General features: G+C 39.1%; 1 protein-coding gene across 2 annotated transcripts in view; it reads left to right on the top strand.

Moving 5' to 3' along the window:
* The window catches only part of slc16a2 (solute carrier family 16 member 2), a 29,475-nt gene extending 8,112 nt beyond the window's left edge, over positions 1-21,363 (top strand). For both annotated transcript variants that reach the window (XM_046866322.1, XM_046866321.1), the window contains 6 exons: positions 6,621-6,765; positions 7,048-7,534; positions 9,658-9,801; positions 9,930-10,158; positions 14,770-15,000; positions 15,835-21,363. In XM_046866322.1, the coding sequence (XP_046722278.1) occupies positions 6,621-6,765; positions 7,048-7,534; positions 9,658-9,801; positions 9,930-10,158; positions 14,770-14,999 (1,235 nt within the window). In that variant the 3' untranslated portion in view covers position 15,000; positions 15,835-21,363. The remainder of the gene's footprint in view (positions 1-6,620; positions 6,766-7,047; positions 7,535-9,657; positions 9,802-9,929; positions 10,159-14,769; positions 15,001-15,834) is intronic.
* The last annotated feature ends 1,223 nt before the right edge of the window (positions 21,364-22,586 follow it).

The following is a 22,586-nucleotide window of genomic DNA, read 5'->3' as shown; positions in this document are numbered from 1 at the left end:
CCCTTGCTAGTTGTTGCTATGGCAGCAGTGAAGTGCAGATGTGTGAGGAGAAAGAAAATTTGTATAATATTTTTATACAGGTGGGTTTTTTTAGTTTTTTTTTTTTTTTCACTTTTCTACTAATGTAGCTATAAATAGATAAAAAAATAACTTACACAATAAATAGTTCAAAGTAGTTTAGGGTGTGTGCAGTACCGTTAGCCCCTGCGCTAGTCTCGCACCTTTCTGCTCCGCTGAACTCTGCACAATGGTGGCTTGTGTTTGAGAGGAAACCAGACAAATGCGATGAAAGGTGAGCGTTTAGGAAATGACAATCAATGCATTTGAGGACTATAATATAACATGAGCTGAACTCAAGCGTGAGCAGTTTCCCATGCCCCACTTTGAAGTGATGTAAAGGAAGAGGAGAGTGTTAAGTGCTCAGTTCGAAAGAGCTTAATGATGGCAAAGCCGTAGGAGTCTACACGTGAGGTTCACGCCAATTCAGGCAACTCATGCCTAGTCGTAAATACCAATCAAGCTATGTTTAAATTGTGTATGTTGTGTACGGCTCTGTTTCTACTCACACCCCAAAACGGTCAATTCCCAAATGTTATCTTCTACTAATTTGCGCTCAGTGCGTATGTTTTTTTACTTGGTGTGTTAAAACTATTACAGAAAGTATTTTACTGACTAGAGCCAGAAAGTGCAATAAAAAAGGTACTAAACTGTATTCTATGTCTAGCCAGAAGATTAAAAAGAATTTGCGACTCAAAACAAAACACGTATGTGAGGAATGTGTCAAATGTTAGCAATCAATAATGATCCAGAAAAGAGGTCCCCAATCACCAAGTTCTAGTTACTGTATTATTTATTTAGTGTTTTGTCCATTATCCAAATAATCCAATTTTTTTATGGCACCCTTTCAGACTGGAACACATTATACTGAAGTATGGTTTGTTTTGGTTTGTTGCAGCTGCTGTGGGGACACATTTAGAAGATTTAATGTCAATGTTAAATAAGCAAATAAATGATTTCCAAAATATACATACATTTTAGATATACACTAAATTTCCAAAAGTATTGGGTCATGAATATGGTATGTGGTTTTTGAGCATCGCATTCCACATTTAGTCCCAATTTGCTCTCATAATTCCCTCCACTCTTCTGGGAATATATATATATATATATATATATATATATATATATATAACCAAAAAGGGTCTAAAAAATTTACACTCTAATGTAATTTTTCAATTTCTAGCATTTAATCTAATGCTTTATCTATATTTGTGCCAATTTAATTGATTAATCAAGCATGGAATGCCACCCTTTTCCAAGGACACAAGCAAATATATATTTCCTTTGGTGGTATAAGCGGAAAGATTTCCCAATGTATTTATTTAGTTTTCCATACAATGACATTACAGTTACACAAAATTTTCATTTAAATTGGCTTAAAAAAATTAATATATCTGTGTAAGGGCTGTGTAAGCATCAGAGTCTAGGGGCATTATAAGAACCATCGCTTTCTGCAGGTGATCCTTAGTAATAACAGTTTAATTCTGCTAAACAATGACAATTAAAAGTTGGAGGGGGAGAGCTGAATTGCTTCAGGAGATCCGCAAGAAACAATGGAGCTAAACAATCTTAGTAGCTTAAGGGTGCATTTACATTTATTCGTTTTCAGTCTGAAGCACAGGCAGTTGAAAAAAAACACGTATGAATCATATTCATTATTCAGAATTACGAGAACAGGAAGAAAAAAACATTTCTAAGTTCTGTATGTACAAATTGTACAAATAACTCAAGTGCACTGGGACGCAGGGGTCACAATGAATCATAAATTACTAGATTATTATTTTAGATTGTGTTTCACATTTTTGTGAAACACATTTTTTCAACAGGTCATTAACTGGCAAATTTGCAGCCACGGGTCTTCCATTACTTCCCTTATAGGTGTTGAAGATATCGTGTGCTACACAAAAATCTCCTGGAAATTTCATACATTCAGCATGGAGGATTTTTTTTTGCATGTTTTTACAGTAAAATTAGGGCCTTTTTCGAAGAAATGAATTCAGCTCCAAGTGTGAATTTATTTATTTAGTAGAGAGACAAGATTTCCCAAAGATTTCGAAGCAAATCTGATATGGTCAATCAGGAAACCGTAACAAGGATTGACACATTAATAGCAAAGATTGTAGCTAAAGAAGCAAAAAAATGGAATAAATCAGTGATTATTTCCCAGAGGTGAACCTGCAGGTTACAGTACAGGAGAAAGTCCTAAACTGTCTTTTTGTTTCATTTAGTTTTTTTATTCTTGGCTTCCAAACTGCTTTGAACAAAGGGTGTGTTGTCAGGGGGGTGGGTGTGTGCGATCCCTGACAGGAATTTTGTCTTTGTGGGTCACCGTTCTGCTTTAATCTCTATAGTCTTTACAATGGAGGCCAAAGTAAACGAATACATTTTGTGTGTATGTATTATAGTGTATTGTAGTTATACACTAGTGTACACACGCAAATCCCTTTTTTCAGGCTTTCCTTGGCTAGGAAGGGAACATGTGTTACCCATTTTCCACTTGATACAAAAAAAACATCTAGATCTTACTGTATGTATGCTCACACACACACACATATGTAAATTACTATGCTCATACACTCTCTCATAGACACACTTATCATATACGTCTAGACTTATACACACTCACATCCATACAGTAACAGTTCCATCTTTAATAGTTGGGTTCAAATGAAACTATTCAACTTATAGATTTATACCGGTGTTCATTTGTCCGTTTTTTAGCGAAGGATTAAAGAGAGAACATGGTCCCAAAAGTGATCTCATTTCATCTCACAAGTTTGTAAGTCTCTTGGCATGAAAGATTTTTTTTTTCTCTCTGCAAAAAGCAAAAACATCCTGTCAGAAATCCGGTATTGTGTACATGTGCATGTTAAATGCACAGTTGATGGTGGGAGAGATGTTTCTAGCCTTTTTGGCACCATAGACAAGATTCCTATTAACCCCCCTCTCCATATGCTCCACCATCCCTCCACGATGCCCCACCCCCACACCATACAAATCATTCGCAACCTTCCATAAAAAAATGTTAAACATGTTGAATAATTATTGCAAAATCGAATGAAATAAACATAAACTGTATATTGAACTTGAGCTGAAAAACATGTAATTAATTTAAAAGGAGGAGGGCGACGGCGCCCCCCATTCACCCCCTCGATCACCCGCCAGCTGGTTGCGCTCTAGGCGACCACCTAGTTTTCCTATGAGTAAAAACTGTCTTCTTAAATAACTTCAAAATAATACTTTCATGTTGTATTTTTAGATACGTTTTTAACATTTTATATTAAAGAAACATCTGTTCTAAATAATAATCGAACAATTCAAATTAATCAGTACGAATAAATCGAAATAGTAATAAAATCATTCTTTTTTTATGTTTATTCAATTTCGATTTCATTTCATGCACGATTTCTGGATTAATGGAAATAAAATCAATATTTAATTAATAATGATAATTCATATTTATTTGATATCTTTGTATTCGAATGAAAGAATTATTATTAGCAACGATCGAGGAACAGAAGCCGTTTGTTTGTGTCGCCCCAAGCGGCCATGTGTCAGGTCGAAGTCTGTCAGAGTGCATCAGTCAGTTTTAGTGGGTCATTCACTCTCTCCCTTCCTCCAGCTCTCTCTCTCTCTCTCTCTCTCTCTCTCTCTGTGCTGTTGTTTTTTGAGGGATCTTGTCCTGATTCTCTCTAATGAGACCACTGTGTGTTCAAGCCCTCGAGCTGGTAACGTGGAAAGAGCAGGAGAGAAAAGGCGGAGAAAGAAAACCGCAGAAAGCACGAGGGAGTGAAAAGTGGTGGAGTAAGTCATAGTGAACGACGAAAGAGTGACGGAACCCCCCCCCCTTTTGCTATGGGGGTGTTTCTAAAAGAATCTGAGCTCTTTTGGCCTTTCTGAAATATTGAAAAATGTGAAAGTACCATATGTACTGTAATTGTGTGTGGTAGTTGTAGGGATGTAATCATGCACTGAATCAGCCTTGACCCGTCACGTTGTATTATAATGATAGTGTGTGAGAAAGAGGACAAGTAGCTCGAAACCCTGTCATGCGCTGTAATTTTCCAGTCCAGGTCACTGAGAACCTTTTTTGTTACAGTAGATGATTATCCTGGGTGCCAATAGTTCTGCACAGCCATGGTAGCATTGAACCTACAGTATTTATAGAGCCTATTTGAATTGTCTGAGCTCTTATAATAGGGGGCCAAGCACTTTCAGTATATGGGGAGGTTCATCTGGAAAATGCAACAAGGTTGACAGAAAAGTTGCTGACGGGACTAGAAGACATTTTTAGGCAGTCAAATTCATCAAAAGGTTTATCTGCTATTACACATGAAATCAGTGTCCTTCTTTCTCTTTATCTTTCTGATGTGTATTGAGTTCTTCTTTTGTTACCTGTCTGTGATTTGTCAAACAGAAAGTAGGACAAGTTCTTTCTACAAAAAACATGTGTCTTCAGGGACATTTTCTTTGACTAAGGACTGATGACAAAAAGTGCTTGGGCCCTTTATTTCTTTAACATACACTTAATGGACAAAACTTAGTGGACACCCAAGCACAAGCATAGCTGTTATGATAACCTCCACTCTTTAGAGAAGATGTTCCACTAGATTTTGTGGAGATTCAGGTAAAGTAAGGTACTACTTTAGGTGAGGTGAAGAGGCCTGGAGTACAGTCAACATTCACATTCATCCAGGAGATCTTCCACTCTAACCCATGTAAAGCATATCTTTATGAAGCTGAGGTAGAGGTCAGCATATCGACAAAAAACATGCGGCAGCTTCCGGTCCGCTGTCCTTAAAAGAGCGGCCTCTAGAGGCGAATCACTGACACCATGTGCTGTTTTGTTTTTACACCTGAGACTGCGTGCTGCACGGAGAGCGCTATATAATATATATATATCAATGGAGCGACTTATTGGTCCGCATATGCGGCTCTATTTTCCACCTCTTCCGTTTCATACTCGTGACCCCTCTACTTATACTGATCTCGAGCTACTGATCGAGCCTTTTTCCCCATGCTCCATCTCTCCCAACTATATCTCAACTTCTCTCCTGGCCACTGGAGACGATCCTGGTCCATCCTATTCCTCAGGACCTGACACTATTGTTCTTTCACCATGAACTTTCCCCTTATTTTCTTCAACTGCCATTTTTTTCTTCCCCTTTTCTAATCCCTAACCAAATCCGTCAGCCTTATCTGCTCACTGGCATTTATTACTACAAGCATTTTGATCATATAATGTATGCTAAACTTTATACATCCTAAACTTTACTCTAAAGCATGACTATTGATTTTTTAACCTGACACGGAACCTACAACATTACCATGAACCTTTTTTCATGTTAATTGGAGGAAAGAAACTAATCTGCAGGGTTAATAACCAGAGGAATGTCTAATGCCTGCTGGATTTAGAAGGGCACAATCCTTACACACACACACACACACACACACACACACACACACACACACACACACACACAATTTCCTCGCATTAGGTTTCCCTTTTTTTCACAATTGTTCTAAATTCCCATAAGAACCAGACATTTCCTAAACTGCAAAGCCAACAAACAAAGAGGAACTAAAAAAAAGTGTGGGTGGGTGTTTGTGCATGTGCGTTTGCATGCTAGTGCTTGCAAACACCTATAGAATAATGGAAAACATCTGCCAGGTTGTAAGTACTGTGTTTAATTTAGACATTTGGCCTTCACCTGCTCCCTATATGTGTAAGCCCCTGTTTGTTTAAGCATGCGTTTTTGTCTGCTAAGGGAACACACAAGTAAAAGACCCCCCACCCCCCAAACACACACGCACACACACACACACACACACACACACACACACACACACACAAGAACAAATTCACTCCTGTGCATACACAAATAAGACATATGCAAAGTAATACACATAAAAAAATGAAAAAGCAGTTTCAGTGTATGTCAAACAGTGTAATCACACACACACACACACACACACACACACAGAAATAAAAGTATGCAGCAGACACACAGGTGCCCATACCTGTTTGGCCGGATACTTACAGTACAGACATATATATATATATATATATATATATATATATATATATATATATATATATATATATATATGTGTGTGTGTGTGTGTGTGTGTGTGTATTTACACTGCAAACTGGGATACACACACCGAGATACGTCTTCAATGTTTAACCAGAGTACGCAGACACCAAACACAGTGTACAGACATTAAAGCACCTTTGAACATCTGAACCCCCAATCCACTAGACACAGACACCATGGACTTTGCCTAATTTGTGTTTTTGTGTGGTTTGTTTTAATGGATGCTAATCTGGCTTTTAGCAAAGAAAAAGAAAAAAATCTCTTCACACCCAGGTCTTGTACTGGGCTAGTTTGTGGGCGGGGCCTATAATTGCAGGTTCGACGTTGACGATTTTTTTTTGTATGTACAATCCGTGCTGCTCATATTTTTGAAACCATATAGAGTATTAATTATATTTCCTGCCTGATCACAAGACAAATCTCTGATTGTATTTCCTTTTTTCCCTCCTCTTATCTCTGTAGCATGGGTCGGTGCCTTGGCAATGGGGATGATCTTCTTCTGCTCCCCCATCGTCAGCATGTTCACCGACCACTTCGGCTGCAGGAAGACGGCAGTGGGCGGAGCCTTAGTCGCCTTCCTCGGACTCCTCACCAGCTCGTTTGCCACGTAAGCTCTCATCATCATACTGTAAATGTGAATCAGAGAGAGATCATTGTAACCGTCGTCGTGACCGCCATCTTTGTCCCCCACTGTTTGTAAACCATCACATGGTTCTTGTCATTAGGAATGTGATCATAAAAACGGACCTCAGGAAATTACCTCTTTCACGTTCTTGTTAGGTCAAAATGGTCAAACCAGCCACATACTCACATACAGCCTCATACTCTTTTTCTCCAAGAATTCAGAACTATGGTCTAATTCTTTCTCTCGTCTCTTTTTGTGTCGCAGGACGCTGGGACTTCGTTATTTCACTTATGGCATCCTGTTCGGCTGCGGCTCGTCCTTCGCCTTCCAGCCGTCGCTGGTCATTTTAGGCCACTATTTCCGCCGGCGACTCGGTCTGGCGAACGGCGTGGTGACGGCCACAAGCAGCCTCTTTACCGTAGTGCTGTCTGTGCTACTCAAGAAGGTGGTAGCTCCTCTAGGCCTTTCCAGAACCTTCCAGATTCTCAGCCTTTTCATGCTGGTCCAGTCGCTGCTGGCACTCTCCTTCCGCCCCCTGATTCCGCCAGCGGGGGCGATAGCGAGGGCGGAGATGGGCTCTCTGGGGCCTGTGGAAGAGCAGGGATCTGCAGCAGGAACTCGGTGGAGGAGGGCCGTGATGAAAGTGAGGAAGTATTTCAACGTCGAGGTGTTCAGGGTGGCCACCTATCGAGTATGGGCGTTCGGAGTGGCCACGGCTGTTCTGGGATACATGGTGCCCTACATTCACCTGGTGAGAGGATTATTATTGGATCCCAGGGTGTCAGTCTGTGTATTGGGTGTGTGTGTGTGGATCTTGCCAATGATCACAAGATAAGCAATGATTGAGATGATAAGGAATTTCCAGATTGCATGAGTAATCACCCCCCTTTCCAGAAACTTCTACTGGAATTAGACACGGTCACAAGTCTGTACCAAGACATCGAGATACATCAGAAATGAGCTTATTTTGTCTGTACTCAGGTTTATGGAAGGGTCATAGAGTCAGAATGAAACTTTTGAGTTGGTCCTCAAGGCTTAAGATTGTACCATAGTCAGCGTGTTTTCTTTAATAAATTAGCAGTAATTGGCACTAGCTATAATTAACACTCCAATTTGATTTTATTAAATTTCTTTTTATTGGTAGAGAAATTTTTACAAAGAACATTATTTCTAAGCAGATTTACAGAGGTAAAGCGGTTGTAATGTTGTATAAAAGAATGTACAAATTTAGTGCCTATACGTTTGTTCCTTATAACTTTAAGTTAAGCTCTAATGAGTGAGCCAGTGGTGACTGTGGGAAGGAGAAACTACCTGAGACACTACCTGAGATGGCATGAGAAAGAAACTCTGAGAGGAACCAGACTCAAAAGGGAACCCATCCTCATTCGGGGGTGATATCAAGAGTGTGATTATAAATCATAAAACAATACAAAACACCGGAGAGTGAGAACTAACATGAGGAAAGATTATGAGTAATGTCCTTTCTACAGTCATATACAGTCATTTGACATTATGGCACCAGGAGCAACTCATTAAATAAAACATCTGAGATCATTATAGATCCAACACCAGCTTCTCCATGGCAGAGCTTTTAAACACTCAAAGAGGTCCAGTGTCCAAACTCTACATGAAGTGGGATCCAATTGGCACTGGTACGTCTCTAGATGGTTTGGGATCTACTTCTTTGAAGGTCTGTAATCTTCATGAGGTGGGACGCGACTGGAGCTGGTGCAACCTTGGGATGGGTAGAGAAAGAGAAGCATTGGAGAGGAATTAGCGTAGCTGCTGTTCATGATATTTACAAGCACAAATTGATAATGTGTTTGATCAGATGGAGCACAAGGTTTTGACGGGTGAGGTGTATGTGTTGGAGCTGCTAAAAAGATACGTCTTTAATCAGGTAGTCCCCGACTGACAATGGTGTGTGTGTGTGTGTGTGTGTGTGTGTGTGTGGTAATCTCCGTCATGTAAACAGGACACCGAAATCTAAACAAACTTCCATTAGGATTCTGTACGCTTAGCACTACACAATGTGCACAACCCACTGATTCCAGTTGTATGAATGGAGTGTAAATGGAGACATGGTCTGCTATTGTGCTGGGAGACTGGTGAAGTGATGGCGGGATTGGGACGGTGTTTGTATCTGTGTGGGTGTGTTTGTGTGTGTGTGTGGGTGGTTCACCAACTATTGTAAAATTTAGTAGTGGGTCTCTGAATATGTATAAACATTTGTGATGTGTTTATAGTGTTTTGGGTGTGTGTGTGGTAAATGTTGCACATGTGTGTATGCATACCAGTTTTGGTGTCAGGGTTTCCTTAAATAATAACTACGCATGTTTGTGTGTTTGTGTGTGACTGAAGGTGTGTTCACATTCCGGATGTGTGTGTGTGTGTATGTGTTCCAGATGTTTTTGTATGTTGTTTATGTATGTTTGGGGGTGTAAGCTTATTTCGACTTTGTGTGTGTGTGTGTGTGTGTGTGTGTGTGTGTGTGTGTGTGTTACGGATGTTGATCTGGTTGTGTTTAGGCTGTATGGATGAAGTCATAAAGGTGAGAAGCCCCTCCCCTTTCCCACCCGCCGTCATGTTTTTGAATGCTTTGGATCAAAATGTAAACACGTCCCCCGGCTTTTGTTTTACATGTGTATGTCTGAAAGCGAGTGTGTGTGTGTGTGTGTGTGTGTGTGTGTGTGTGTGGGTGGGTGGGTGTCACTCACACTGCAGTAACCCAGCTTTTCAATGCCTTTAAACATTCAAGCAGCTGTTATAAACAGAACATGATCACTTATATGCACTGATGGGCAAAAGTTTGTGCACCCTGGCCACTTCATGTGTGTTAAGGCAACATATGAAATAAAACTATGTGTGTGACAGATCAACTTTGTGCGGGAGGAGTTCAAGGAGACCCAGAGGGAGTGGGTGCTGCTGGTGTGTATCGGCGCTTCCTCTGGAGTAGGACGTCTGGTTTTTGGCAAAGTGGGAGACCTTATTCATGGAGTCATGAAAATATACTTGCAGGTATTGTGTAGCAGTTGTGTATCATTTCTTATTTCATTGCTACAACATGTGCCTATGGTGCATAGGCTGCATTTTTTAGATAAGAAGACACCGAGTTGCCTTAATGTTCCTCTTTTTTGTGTGTGTAGGTGGCCTCGTTCATGACTCTGGGCCTGATGTCGATGATGATCCCGCAGTGCCGTGTGTTCGAGGGCCTGATCGTGGTGTGCTTGTTCATGGGATTGTGCGACGGCTGCTTCATCACCATAATGGCTCCTATCGCTTTCGAGTTGGTAGGGCCCATGCGAGCCTCACAAGCCATCGGGTATCTGCTGGGCCTCATGGCTGTTCCCATGACAGCAGGTCCACCGATTGCAGGTGAGAACTGACAATTCATTAATCATTAGGACATCAATTATTAGAATTCCTAATTTGTTTTAGGTTAATTATTGATTTTTTTTTTTTACAAAAGACGAAGATTTTCACATGGACTGTGCTCATGGGGGTTTGGCTATTCATCGCACAAGAGGTTGGACACTGAATGCAAATGCACATTTGTTGTTTAAATGCATTTATCAGGGGTTGAGTGGAGTTGCTTTCAGGTCTCTATGCAAGCCACTTAAGTTCTTCTAGTCGACCTGTGGTAAACTGTATTTGTACTGTATGGACCTCTGTTTGCCCCCCTTGAGGTCCCCCCCCCAATTCCAGTGCAAGGATATTTAAATGCAACATTGTGGCTTTGGGAGCACCTCCATATTGTTTTTCTGGTCGTGTATTCTCATATTTTTGCGAAATATAACTCTTGAAAACATAGACTTTATCGCGACACCTGTCATTTCCTGCCATACTTATGCGGTTCTGTTACCACAAAGCTGGCGGCACACATTGTACATGACGTCTCTGGATGCAGTATAATGAAATGATGCATTAACTTGAACTCGGAAACCGAAACCTGTTCCAGCACGGAAATGCCTCTGTGCACAAAATGAACTCCTTGAAGATCTGGTTTACATGCTTTGGAGAGAAAGATCTTGAGTGGTCTGCTATAGAGCTCTGATCTCATACCCGCTCAACACCTTTGGGATGAATTTGAACCCTGACTGCACCCCAGGCCTCCTCACCGACATGCCCACATCAGTACCTGACTTTATGAACAAAAATGTCTATAAGCACTTTCCAAAACCTAGTGGAACATCTTCCCAGGAGAGTGGAGGGAATTATAAGAGCAAATTGGGACTTAATCTACACCTGGAAGGTAACTGAGACATTGTGACATTAGGGTTGTGTGTTGCTCCCCATCACCACCGTTGTTCTTCATTTCAGCAGGTTGCTTTATAATGAACGATGATTGCTCATAGGTGTCCTGCAGTGACCAGTGGATATATGCATAACCAAATATTTCCATTCAGCAGATGGATTCATGCAATGCATAGCAATATTCAAGTGTAGGAAACATTGTCCTAGTAAAACCCTGACTCAGTATAGAGGATAAAGCCACAGGACTTAATGGCCAAGCAATACAGTGTTTTCAAAGAGGCATGCAGATATCTGCTACAAGCAGCCCCTTGTACATTTAGTCCACTGCCTGTTCTGCTACATACTCCGATCAGACCGCCGGCCTCATATTGTGTTGGTACCCTTTTTGTTGCCAAAACGGTCCTGACCAATCGAGCATTAAAAGCATGAACTTCTTCAGCTATTTGCGCCACAGGAGCTCGTCTGTTTTATCGGACCGCACAGGCCGCCCTTCGCTCTCCAAATGCATCAATGAGCCCTGGTTCATCACTGGTTCTTCCTTGGAGCACTTTTGATAGCTACTGCTCACTGCAGACCGGGAACATCCCATAAGATCTGCAGTTTTGGAGACGCTCTGACCCAGACAATTTGGCCCTTGTTCCAACTCGCTCAACTCCTTACGCTCACCCCTTCTTCCTGCTTCTAACACATCAAATTTGAGGACAAATTTCATAACGTTCTATGGTCATAATGCTGTAACTGGTCAGTGTATACAGTGGTTGTACTAATATGATGCAGTCTTTTTTTCTATGTGGGGAGAATTAGTTCCATTGGAGGAGCTATTATTTGTGTAAAAGTTTCTTTGTCCACTTGTGTCCCAGTTCATTTACCTTAAAGCCTCTGCCTCAAAGCAACAGATTGGACTGCCTGCATATCTTCCAGTGTTGATATCAGTGCTGGGATTGAACAACTCTCAACATTACCGTATTACCGACTATAAGCTGCTACTTTTTTTCCCACGCTTTGAACGCACGACGATGCCAAAAGTAAAACTTGAGAGAAATTGTTGTGAAAGGAAGGAGCCACAACATATTTCACTGTCTTTTGTTAAAGCCTGTGTAAAGTTCACTAGTTTCAATGTAGACACCTGCGGCGTATAGACAGGTGCGGCGTATATATGTTCAAAATAAAAATCTTTGTAAAATTCAGTGGGTGCGGCTTATATATGGGTGCGCTTTATAGTCCGGAAATTACGGTACATGCCTGTTGAAAGTTTAAAATACCCCTGAAAAACCGACCATTTCAGCCTGGATTGCACAACACACAAGCAGGTCATTCAGATCGGGGATGCTTTGGGGTACAGTTTCATCCCTCGTGTACGCGTAAAAGCCCTCGATTTTTACAATTCACTCGAGGACAAACATAACATAGATACTGATGCCACTTTACATTTCAAGAGAAATTCTGTAAGCAGGCAAGTATGGAGGAATTTCCACTAATGTATGTGTGCGGTGAGACTGAATTCTTCCTGGACATGTTTATCCAACTTGATTTGTGATGATCGGGAAGAATGCTCTCATTCTCCCCATGTAAGAGTATTAGCCATTAGGAGGGTAGACTCAAGGAGTTTAACTTAACACACACACACACACACACACACACACACACATAGACAGAGTGTCTTCAGCAGACAGGATATAGTGGATTTATATTTGAGGCTACGATCCAGGCACAGCATGGGGGTGGTGTCCTGGGATACCCTCTGGTTGCCAAGCTCATACCCACACATACACAAAGCAGGTGTGGAAACTACACACTTTTGGTTTTGGAACATTACCCATTACATTCGCTCCATTTGGACCATTAGGAGAATCTATTGAGTGTTAAAGAGTCTTCTGGAAATTCTGTGTGGATTTTCTGTAACTAGTTGGCTTTCTGTTTTAGTTTTCAGGTAGACAGATATGTAGGTGTCTATGAGAGAAATGGCATTTACTTGGGTGAAATAACAGATCGAGAAAAGAGATGTAGGAAGATTGGTGGATGGGTTGAAATGGAAAGATGTTTGGCAGATGCGATGGCCAGACAGGTAGAACCTATTAGCGAATTGATGGAGAGATAAATGGATGTGTGGTGAGTTATAAAGCTGGATGTATGTGAATGCCTTTGTTATCGATAGTAGATGGATGGATGGATGGATGGATGGATGGATGGATGGATGGATGGATGGATGGATGGATGGACATATTATCAGATAGACTAGACAGTGTAAACACAGGATACATGTTCTTCTTTGATACATGTTTTCCTTTCATCCTTCTTTCTTTCTTTCTTATTTTTCTTTCATCATTATCTCTTTCTATTATATTTCTTTGCTTCTTTGTTTGTTTTTTCTTTTTTTTCTTTTATATTTATTCGTTTGTTATTTTTGGCTTCTTTCTTTCAGATTTCTTTCTTTCTTTCTTTCTTTCTTTTTTTCTTTCTTTCTTTCTTTCTTCTTCCTTTTATCCTTATCCCTTCCTTTCATCCTTCTTTGTTTGGTTGCTTGTGTGTTTTTTGTTTCTATCTCTCTTTGTTATTTTTTGCTTCTTTCCTTCAGATTTTTTTCTTTCTTCTTTCTTTCATCCTAATCGCTTTCTTTCTATTTATCCTTTCTTTCTTTCTTGATTCATTGCTTCTCAGGAAACAGACAAGGCAGTGTAAAGACAGGATATATGTATAGGTATATGAAAAGTCTGATGGAGGCATAAATACATGGAAAGATCGGCAGATGGTTGGAATTGTAGATGGATGGATGGACCGATGGATAGATAGATAACAGTTTAAGCAATTGAAATAAAGATGACATTCAAGCTCAGTCAATAGACTGAATGGATAGACAGATGGGCAGTTAGACAGGCAGGCAGATAGATGGAAAGATAAATAGACAGATGAACAGATGGATGAATCAAAGTGTCACCATTCTGGAAAAGATTGTTTTTCGTTTAGCTTGGCCCCCACTTTGTTGTGGTTAATCAATACTTGGCAACCAAGTTGAACCTCCTGCTAGCAGCTCAGCTCACCATTCCCTGTTGATGCTCCGCCCCCTGCTGAGCGCTGCTGCTCTCGTTCTGAAAGTTCTGACGCAAGCAGCTTTACTTTGTCGGAATAATAATTAGCATTGTTCTTCTCAACTCCACTGTCTGTTCACTGCTGTCCCTCTTTTGCCTTTGAGCACTTGATGTTCTAATACGTCCCTAACGCCTGCAGTTTGGGACACAGCCGGGCTCGGAGCTCAAAAACATGCTTTTGTTTTGCAACGTTTTGATTGGCTTTGGTTTAAAACTCACACACAGTGCAGGTGCACACTGTAGGACCTCGCTTCTTTCCTTCCTTCTCTTTTCTTCGTTCATTTTTTGTGTTATGTTCCCCCTATCTGCTTTTGTCCATTTTTATCCTTTCTTTCTTTCTTTCTTTCTTTCTTTCTTTCTTTCTTTCTTTCTTTCTTTCTTTATCTCTTTCTTTATCTCTTCCTTTAATTCTTCTTCATGTTATTCATCCATTCATCCATCCATCCATTCATCCATCCAAGAAATCTCCTAAAGCCTCTAATACTCATAAATCCCGAACCCGTGTGTGTGTGTGTGTGTGTGTGTGTGTGTGTGTTTATTAAGGGAAAGGTTTTTTTATCCTGTGACTCAACATGTGTGCTCTCTCTCTCTCTCTCTCTCTCTCTCTCTCTCTCTCTCTCTCTCTCTCTCTCTCTCTCTTTTCCAGGTCTTCTCCACGATTACTTTCAGAATTACCACGTGGCGTTTTACCTAGCCGGTGTTCCCCCTCTAGTCGGGGGCATGGTCCTGTTCTCCGTGCCCTTGGTGTTCAGGCACATTCATAAGAAAAACAGTGAGACGTGTGACCCGAGCACACGCAGCATGCTGAAGAACTTCACCAACGGAGACATGCTGCCTGGATACTCTGACACCGAGACGCAACAAGAGACGCACTAAGGTGAGAGACAGTTCAGAGACACGTAGCAAAGGTGGAAGAGACGGCGTGTTAATAAAAGAGAAGATGTACTGAGTAGCACATAAAACTCTCTGGACCAGATTATTTCAGAAATCTATTCAGATGGGCTTCAGGGATTACACTTTTAAATACTTATCACATTTCTGCCTTGTTTTTCTTTCTGTTTCTTTCTTTCTCTCTGTCATCCATATCTCATTCTTTCTTTCTTTATCTCTTTCTTTCATTCTTCCTTGTTTCTTTGTTTGTTTCTTTCTTTCATCCTTCTTTGGTTGTTTCTTTCTCTTTTTATCCTTATCTAGTTCCTTCTTTCTTTCTTTCTTTCTTTCTTTCTTTCTTTCTTTCTTTCTTTCTTTCTTTATCTCTTCCTTTAATTCTTCTTCGTTTGGTTCTTTCTTTCTTTCTTTCTTTCTTTCTTTCTTTCTTTTTCTCTTTCATCCTTCTTTGGTTGTTCCTTTCTCTTTTTATCCTTATCTAGTTCTTTCTTTCTTTCTTTCTTTCTTTCTTTCTTTCTTTCTTTCTTTCTTTCTTTATCTCTTCCTTTCATTCTTGTTTGTTTGTTTCTTTGTTTCTTTCTTTTTCTTTCTTTCAGCCTTCTTTCTTTCTTTGGTTGTTTCTTTCTCTCTTTCATCGTTATCTCTTTCTTTCTTTCTTTCTTTCTTTCTTTATTTATTTATTTATTTATTTATCTCTTCCTTTCGTCCTTATTTGTTTCTTTGTTTGTTTGTTTCTTTCTTTTGATGTGTTAATCTTTATTGCAGTGGCATCCAATATATACAAATGTTTGTTATCTTAATTTATTTATTTGTCTGTCCGCAGGAACTCACTTCATCAGAAGTCCACCATCTGTGTATGCGTGTGTGTGTGTGTGTGTGTGTGTGTGTGTGTGTGTGTGTGTGTGTGCACCTGTGCGCTCTCTTTCCTTGGACCAAATCAGCCCCAAACTCCTCACTTCAGTGCTCTTTCACTTGAATAGGAAAGACCTACGAGTTGTTGTTGCATTGTCTCTCATTTAAAAAGTTTTTTTTTTTTACACCACACTCGCTCCTCCATCCCTTTTGCACACCGTGGGATCGTGGGGTAGCCTAGAACTCGTCCCAGAAGGCTTCTCCGAAGGAAATCTGAACAATGTGCTCCTGCACAGCCGAAGCCAGAAGGAACACTGTTTCCCACGTAAGAACAGTGAGTTCTGGTCATTAGGAAAAGCTGTTGCCTTTGAATTGAACTAAAAGGAAACAGCCTTTGAATGTTATATATAATGTGTTCAGGTTTTTCCACCTTCTATAAGAAAATGGGTTTTTTTTTGTTTGTTTTGTGGTCTGTGATTTTCTTTTTTTTTACCCATTCTTTAGATCTTTCTGCTTTTCCTACAGACTTCAGTAACCTCAAACGTGGGTTCTACTCATAGCTAAGTGGTATAATCAGTGTTAGAATTTATGCACAGTCATACTGCATTTGTAGGTATTCCTAAGCCACAAGAATAACACTAACTTAAAAAATTTTTCCCCCCCAGACATGCTAGCTACAAGTTTTTATTGAGCTTTTTTTTTTAAGTGCGGCTTATAGGAACATCCCCCATACAGAAGGAAGTTCTGTCCAATCATTTAGAATTTATTTGCATTCACACCTTTTGTGTGTCGATTCCAGCGTCGCACCGAGACCGCATTTGATTCTATTTTTTAGCAAGATCCAATTGCATTAGCGCCTTCTTATGGCTAATATATTTAAGTAGCTATGCACCTACAGCAGTGAAGTATAGAGCAGATTTGTAGAGCGGCGAGGGGTACAAACCGAAGGACATCTGTACAGGAATCAAAGTGTTGAAACACAGCTGAGGTGCGGACCGACGAAGGTCCTGGTGCGCCGCATACGTGAACATGGCAAATCCGAATCACGTGCCGCCGTATGAAGGGAAATTCGAAAAGAGGTTAGTAAGGCGTGAACTGTGAACGATTTTCTGCAGACCTCACAGCTTTTATTCTATGCAGCAACGAAACTCCGGACAGTGCCAATTCTTTATTGCTATTTTCCAGCCAGTTAGTCGACACTCGATGCCAGTACGCTATGCTAACATAGCCTGATAATTAGCATTTTTTTAAGGTTGTCTGCATTGGCCTGTTCATGGATTATGTAAGTCGTAGGGAAAAACAATCGTGTATTCTCATGGAGCACGATTATTGTTTAAATGTTGCTTTTTAATATTTTTCTTTTTTTTTGTATTTAGTGACTATTATGTTGGTTGTAAAAGTGATGCAGAAGGAATGTAGTTAGGATTTCCTAATGGATAAAAATAGATATAAACGGTTGTAGAGCTTATCTTGGGGGTAAAGTGGACAATGTGTTTCGCAAGGACAATCTACGTGTGTGTAAAAACCACATGAAGAGGAAGGTTTGTGAATTATGGAATTATGTTTAATATTTTTGTGAAGAGTTTATCAGTAATTCTATTTTAGTAATGATTATCGGTGCCTTTTTTTATATATATTTTTCCTCACATAATTTCGGCCAATCACGCTGCCAAGCTCTTATCTAAGTAGCTCATTGGTTAATCTCGCTTTTGGTGTGCGACTTAGACGCCTTGCTGTGGAGAAATTTTTGTTACAGAAACGCGTTTCCTCTTGCAGACAAGAGACGTTTTCATTGGCCAGTGCAAACAGGAGCAGTGATTGGTTGCTTTCTGTCAGAGCCTTTACCTTTTTGGTTGCTGTGCTGTCACTATGGAGACACTTTTAGGAATTAGCATGTTTGTTTGTAGGATGAAACTAACAAACAATCATTTAGTTGTTCACTCACAGATGTCTGGAAATCTAATGTAGGAATGTACCAAGTGTAATTTTTATACATATATACAGTAAGTATATAACAATCCTAGGTTTCTAACCTTATTTTTATTCACTTTGTAACTCAGCCCCTGAGCTGAGTTTTGAGATTTGAGTTAATCTAAGTACAGTATTAGAAGAAAGTTCAATAAATCCTGCTTAGGAAACGTAGGACTTCTCTGTATGTGGAATGTGGCAGGCAGTACGTTTCTGTCTTTTTAAAACAGTTCGGGTCAATTATCAGTATGCGAATTGGAGCCGAATCAAAAATCATTGTCCGATTTCCACCAGTAGAAATACACAGTCTTGGTACACCCCTACTTTGTAGGTGTAAAATGTTAACTATCGTTAGACTACACTGATATCTTTGATTAGAAAGCAGGCATGTGCTGATAATGTACTTCAAAGCTACTTCCTAATACTAACACTTAAAAAATGTATGTATCGAATATTCGTTTCGTTCCATTTCTAGTTACATTTGACGTAATGCGTAAAACATTTTTTTGAAGTACTGCAAACAGCATGTTACAGAAAATTTTGACAAAAATTGGAGAACCTTCTGGAAATTGGTAGCTTAATGGTTAAGCTCTAGGTTACTGATTGTAAGGTCAGGGATTCAATGTTACTGATTGTATGGTCAGGGATTCAAGGTTACTGAGTGCAAGGTCGTGGATTCAAGGTTACTGATTGTAAGATCAGGGGTTCAATTTTCAGCACCACCAAGCTGCCACTGTTGGGCCCTTAAGCAAGGCTCTTAACCCTGTTCACTCCAGGGTTGCTGTATCATCTGATCCCTGCTTCTTGTAGAATTCTGTATAAGTGACAAGTAAAAGCCTCTTTTTTTTCTCTTTTGGTTCCTCAGACTTGTCGTTCACGCTGAGACTCCTTCCAAACGAAATAAACGCCTCCTAACAGAAAACCTCACTTTATTTACACGTTTTTTAGTTCCGGTATACTGTATGGACCGTCGTACAAGTCCCGGTGCCAGTTGTTACAACAGAACCAATAATACCGTGTGTATATAAAGCCGATAAATGTGGTTAAACCGTATTTCCGAGCTTTAAAGGGAATGCTTAAAATGCTGCCCAGTGCGAACAGGTACCAGTATGATTATGATGTTGGAAAATGGTGATATGGAAAAAACAGTTACAATTAGTGTGATCATTGTGTATCAGCCATGCCTGGTAGGAAGAAGACACACATACCTCAAAAATCTACCTGTTATTGATACACACTGTTAGTTTTTATTTCAAAGCAGGATGAACCTCAATGCACTTGCTCTTCAATACAGGCATCTTTCTCTCTTTTATTATAATTATTTGGACTGTTCTAAGTCGTAATGCATGGAAACCCCTTTAACTAATAGTTGTTTTTGAGCCGCTAACAGCCTTTTTAGATTCAGAGCCTTTTGTAGTACTGGTTTTGTGTGTGTGTGTGTGTCCCATTTTGTAGTGTCTCTGAACCTCAGGGATTGTACTTTCAGAAAACTTTTCATACCCAATACTCATGACATCAATTTCGAAAACATTTCTCTTGCATAGGTTATGGTACAGAAGATCAGTTAAAAATTAAAAAACGTCTCTCATCGTTCCCTCAAATTTACCGATTCAAACGTCGTCAATCAAACGAGATAACGAGGGTTTGATGCCTGGCGTTGGTTTCTGGAGGTATTCCTATAACCCAAAATAATACAAAAAATTTAATACAATAATAAAAGGTAAACATTTGAGTGAATTTAGTGAACATTTGAGTGAATACAGGAATTTACATACATATATTACAGGTCACATTTTCGACACGTGAAGGGTTTCCCAGGCCACCACTGTAGTAAACAGGTCACACAATTGGTCTTGGTAAGTTAACACAATTTTTATTTTTTTTTCAGTGTTCGTGAATGTAGTTTGGTGTGTTTTTCGACGAAACGATTGAACACGATTGCTACCAAGTACCTTCTGTTTATCTTCCAAGCATTGTGTGCTTGTTTTAATATAAATTCAGACGTCTGTCTTACTTCAGACCAGTTTAGGACCAAGGAACATTCATTCCTTTCACTTCTTTGACAGTTCTATAAACATTTAACAGACAGATATTTTTTCCCTCCATTGTTGTTTTGTTTTGTTTTGTTTTTAACCGCTATGATCGGAATATTTTACACGCATCCTCCGCTTCGTTTGTAAAAATCTTTTAAAACCATGTTACCTCCCGTCTGCATTTTGGCCTTCCTGCTCCTGATTTATTATTTCCAATCTTTACAAATATGCAGGTTTCCTGTAATCCTCATTTGATACAATTTCAAGTACTGAAAAAAAGAAAACACAATGCCTGCAGCATTTGAACGCTTATAAAAAGCTTAGCTAGTAACGTTAATCACAGCTTAATCACATTTTTTTTGTTTTATCCGCCTGCTTAAAAAAAAGGCCCAAAGATTGAATGTTTGATTGAATGATTTACAATTACACTGATTTGAACAACCTCATTGTAGCATTGTACTGTTAAATTTTTTTTTTTTTTTATACAGTTTTTTTTCTTGTAGTTTTGTATGTATATATATTTGGTAATGCTTTACATTAGGGTAATTTTTACTACATCATTGAACATGAACAAACCCTGAGCTTCAGCACTAATAAAGCTGAAGCGAGTGTGTATTCATTTGTGCATTGTTTTTTTTTTACCGGTGTTTGGCACTAACATTTTTGATGGCAGTGTCGATTATTTGGTTTTTGCTTTGTTACTGTTATTAAAGGTGTTTTAGTTCAGGAAGTTCAGGGTTTGCTTTATGTCACATAATGAATTCTTCATATAAAGTCTCTTACTATATTTAATCCCTTTTATGCAATTTAGCTCCAACTCGATGCTTTTTTGTAAAAAAAAATGTAAGAAATGATAAAATAGTGGACATACTTTTATAGCACTTAGCCAGGGTAGGATAATAATTCGAAAGGCGTGTCCACAAGCAATGCCAGTGACTCTGATTGGACGATTAAACTGAAAACGAAGATGTTTTCAAATTAAACAATGGAAATCTTCCTCTTATACAAACCTGATAGATTGGGGACAAAAATGGCTACTTTGAGCCAATCTGGAAGGATTCATTGTTCATAAAAGTTTCTGATCACTAGCTGGTTTTGTCTGTCATAGCTTGAGGTCATTTGAGAAAATCTTACCCCTATGCCTATACCAGTTCCTTGTGAGCAATTTCTGCCTACTTATAAATATCCTTAAATCCATATATGGGCTTATGGACACACCCACTTGTTCCACTCGAAGACACACCCACTGGTCGATGTTTTCACGCGAAAATCCTTGTTTGTTGTGCTGTAAACCGTCTTGTATGATCTTGGTGATTTTATCACATTGTGCCACCCTGGCCTCTATATACGTTTATGTTAAATCTTTAAACTTTTATAGTAAGTATTATTTTAGCACCTTGTATCTTTATTTTGTGTTTCTAGGCAACATTTTATTTAAACTAGCAAGGTGTCTTCTCTGCATATATATATATATATATATATATATATATATATATATATATATATATATATATATATATATGTGTGTGTGTGTGTGTGTGTGTGTGTGTCAAAATCATTCTAAAAAATATAACACTAATTTTTTGGACGATGCACAGAGGAGACAAAACAATTGACATGAGTTATCTACAGTACCAGTTTTCTTAAAATGTTGCCTTTATATGTGAATATAACATTCACTTTTAATGTTTAATATCACCTTCATTTTTTTTTTTACTTATTTTTTCAGTCATGTGTAAACAAAAGTGAATTAAAAGGACTAAAGTTATGCTGCTAGCTTTACAAATGTCATTTAGTTTTCATGTGAAGAATAGTTTTCATCTCCTAATGGACCTAATTTTTTAATTCTCTGATTTATTTTATATTAAAAAGGCAATAAAGTCCAAAAAAAACCCTTTTTTTCTTTGCCACTTCAGTCTATTTGCGTAATTTCATTCTCTGTTTCAGTCAAACCAAGTGTTGTTTCTAGCTATGGTTCCTTGTGCAGGGGCAGCAGTTAAACACCAGGGGGCGACTTCGCTCTGTGTTAAAGCTCAACAGGCAGAAACACTGTTGTCTGTGTTTCAAATACAATGACAAAATTTAATAGATTGGGTTTGGAAAGTATTCTAAGCCTATTAGTTGTACACTTTAGTGTAATATGATATGTCAAAAAAATAATAATAAGGCTGGAAGGTAACCAAGTCAAGTCAAGAGGCTTTTATTGTCATTTCTACTATACACAGTGGTACACAGTACACAGTAAAAATGAGACAACGTTTCTCCAGAACCCTGGTGCTACACTAAACAACAAACAACAAAACAACATTAAGCTAAAACACAAGTTACATAAAGTGCATCGAGTGCAACCTGGTGCAAACAGTGCAGACAGACAGTGCAGACAGACGACACAAGACAAGACACAAAACCTTATATAGCGCTGACCAGTAAACCTACTGTATACTAGATTATACAGTACTGTACAAGAAAACTGTAAAAACTATACAAAAATATAAACTATATCCCAGAAGTGAGTGTAAACAGTGTAGTGCAAAAAAAAATACAGCAGCAGTCGAAGGTGCAAAAACAGCATGTAAACAGTATAATACAATGAAAATCATAAATGTGCAAGAACAGCAGTTGAGAGTGGTACTGTTAAGAATAATAAATAATAAATAAATGAATGGTGGTGGAATGGATTGAGATGAGTGATGAGTGTGTTAGGTGTTAAGTCTAGGAAAAA

Source organism: Silurus meridionalis, chromosome 14, assembly GCF_014805685.1.
Source record: "Silurus meridionalis isolate SWU-2019-XX chromosome 14, ASM1480568v1, whole genome shotgun sequence".
NCBI classification, from domain to species: Eukaryota; Metazoa; Chordata; class Actinopteri; order Siluriformes; family Siluridae; genus Silurus; species Silurus meridionalis.
The sequence above is the reverse complement of the archived record's forward strand: the minus strand, read 5'-3'. Positions and strand labels throughout refer to the sequence as shown.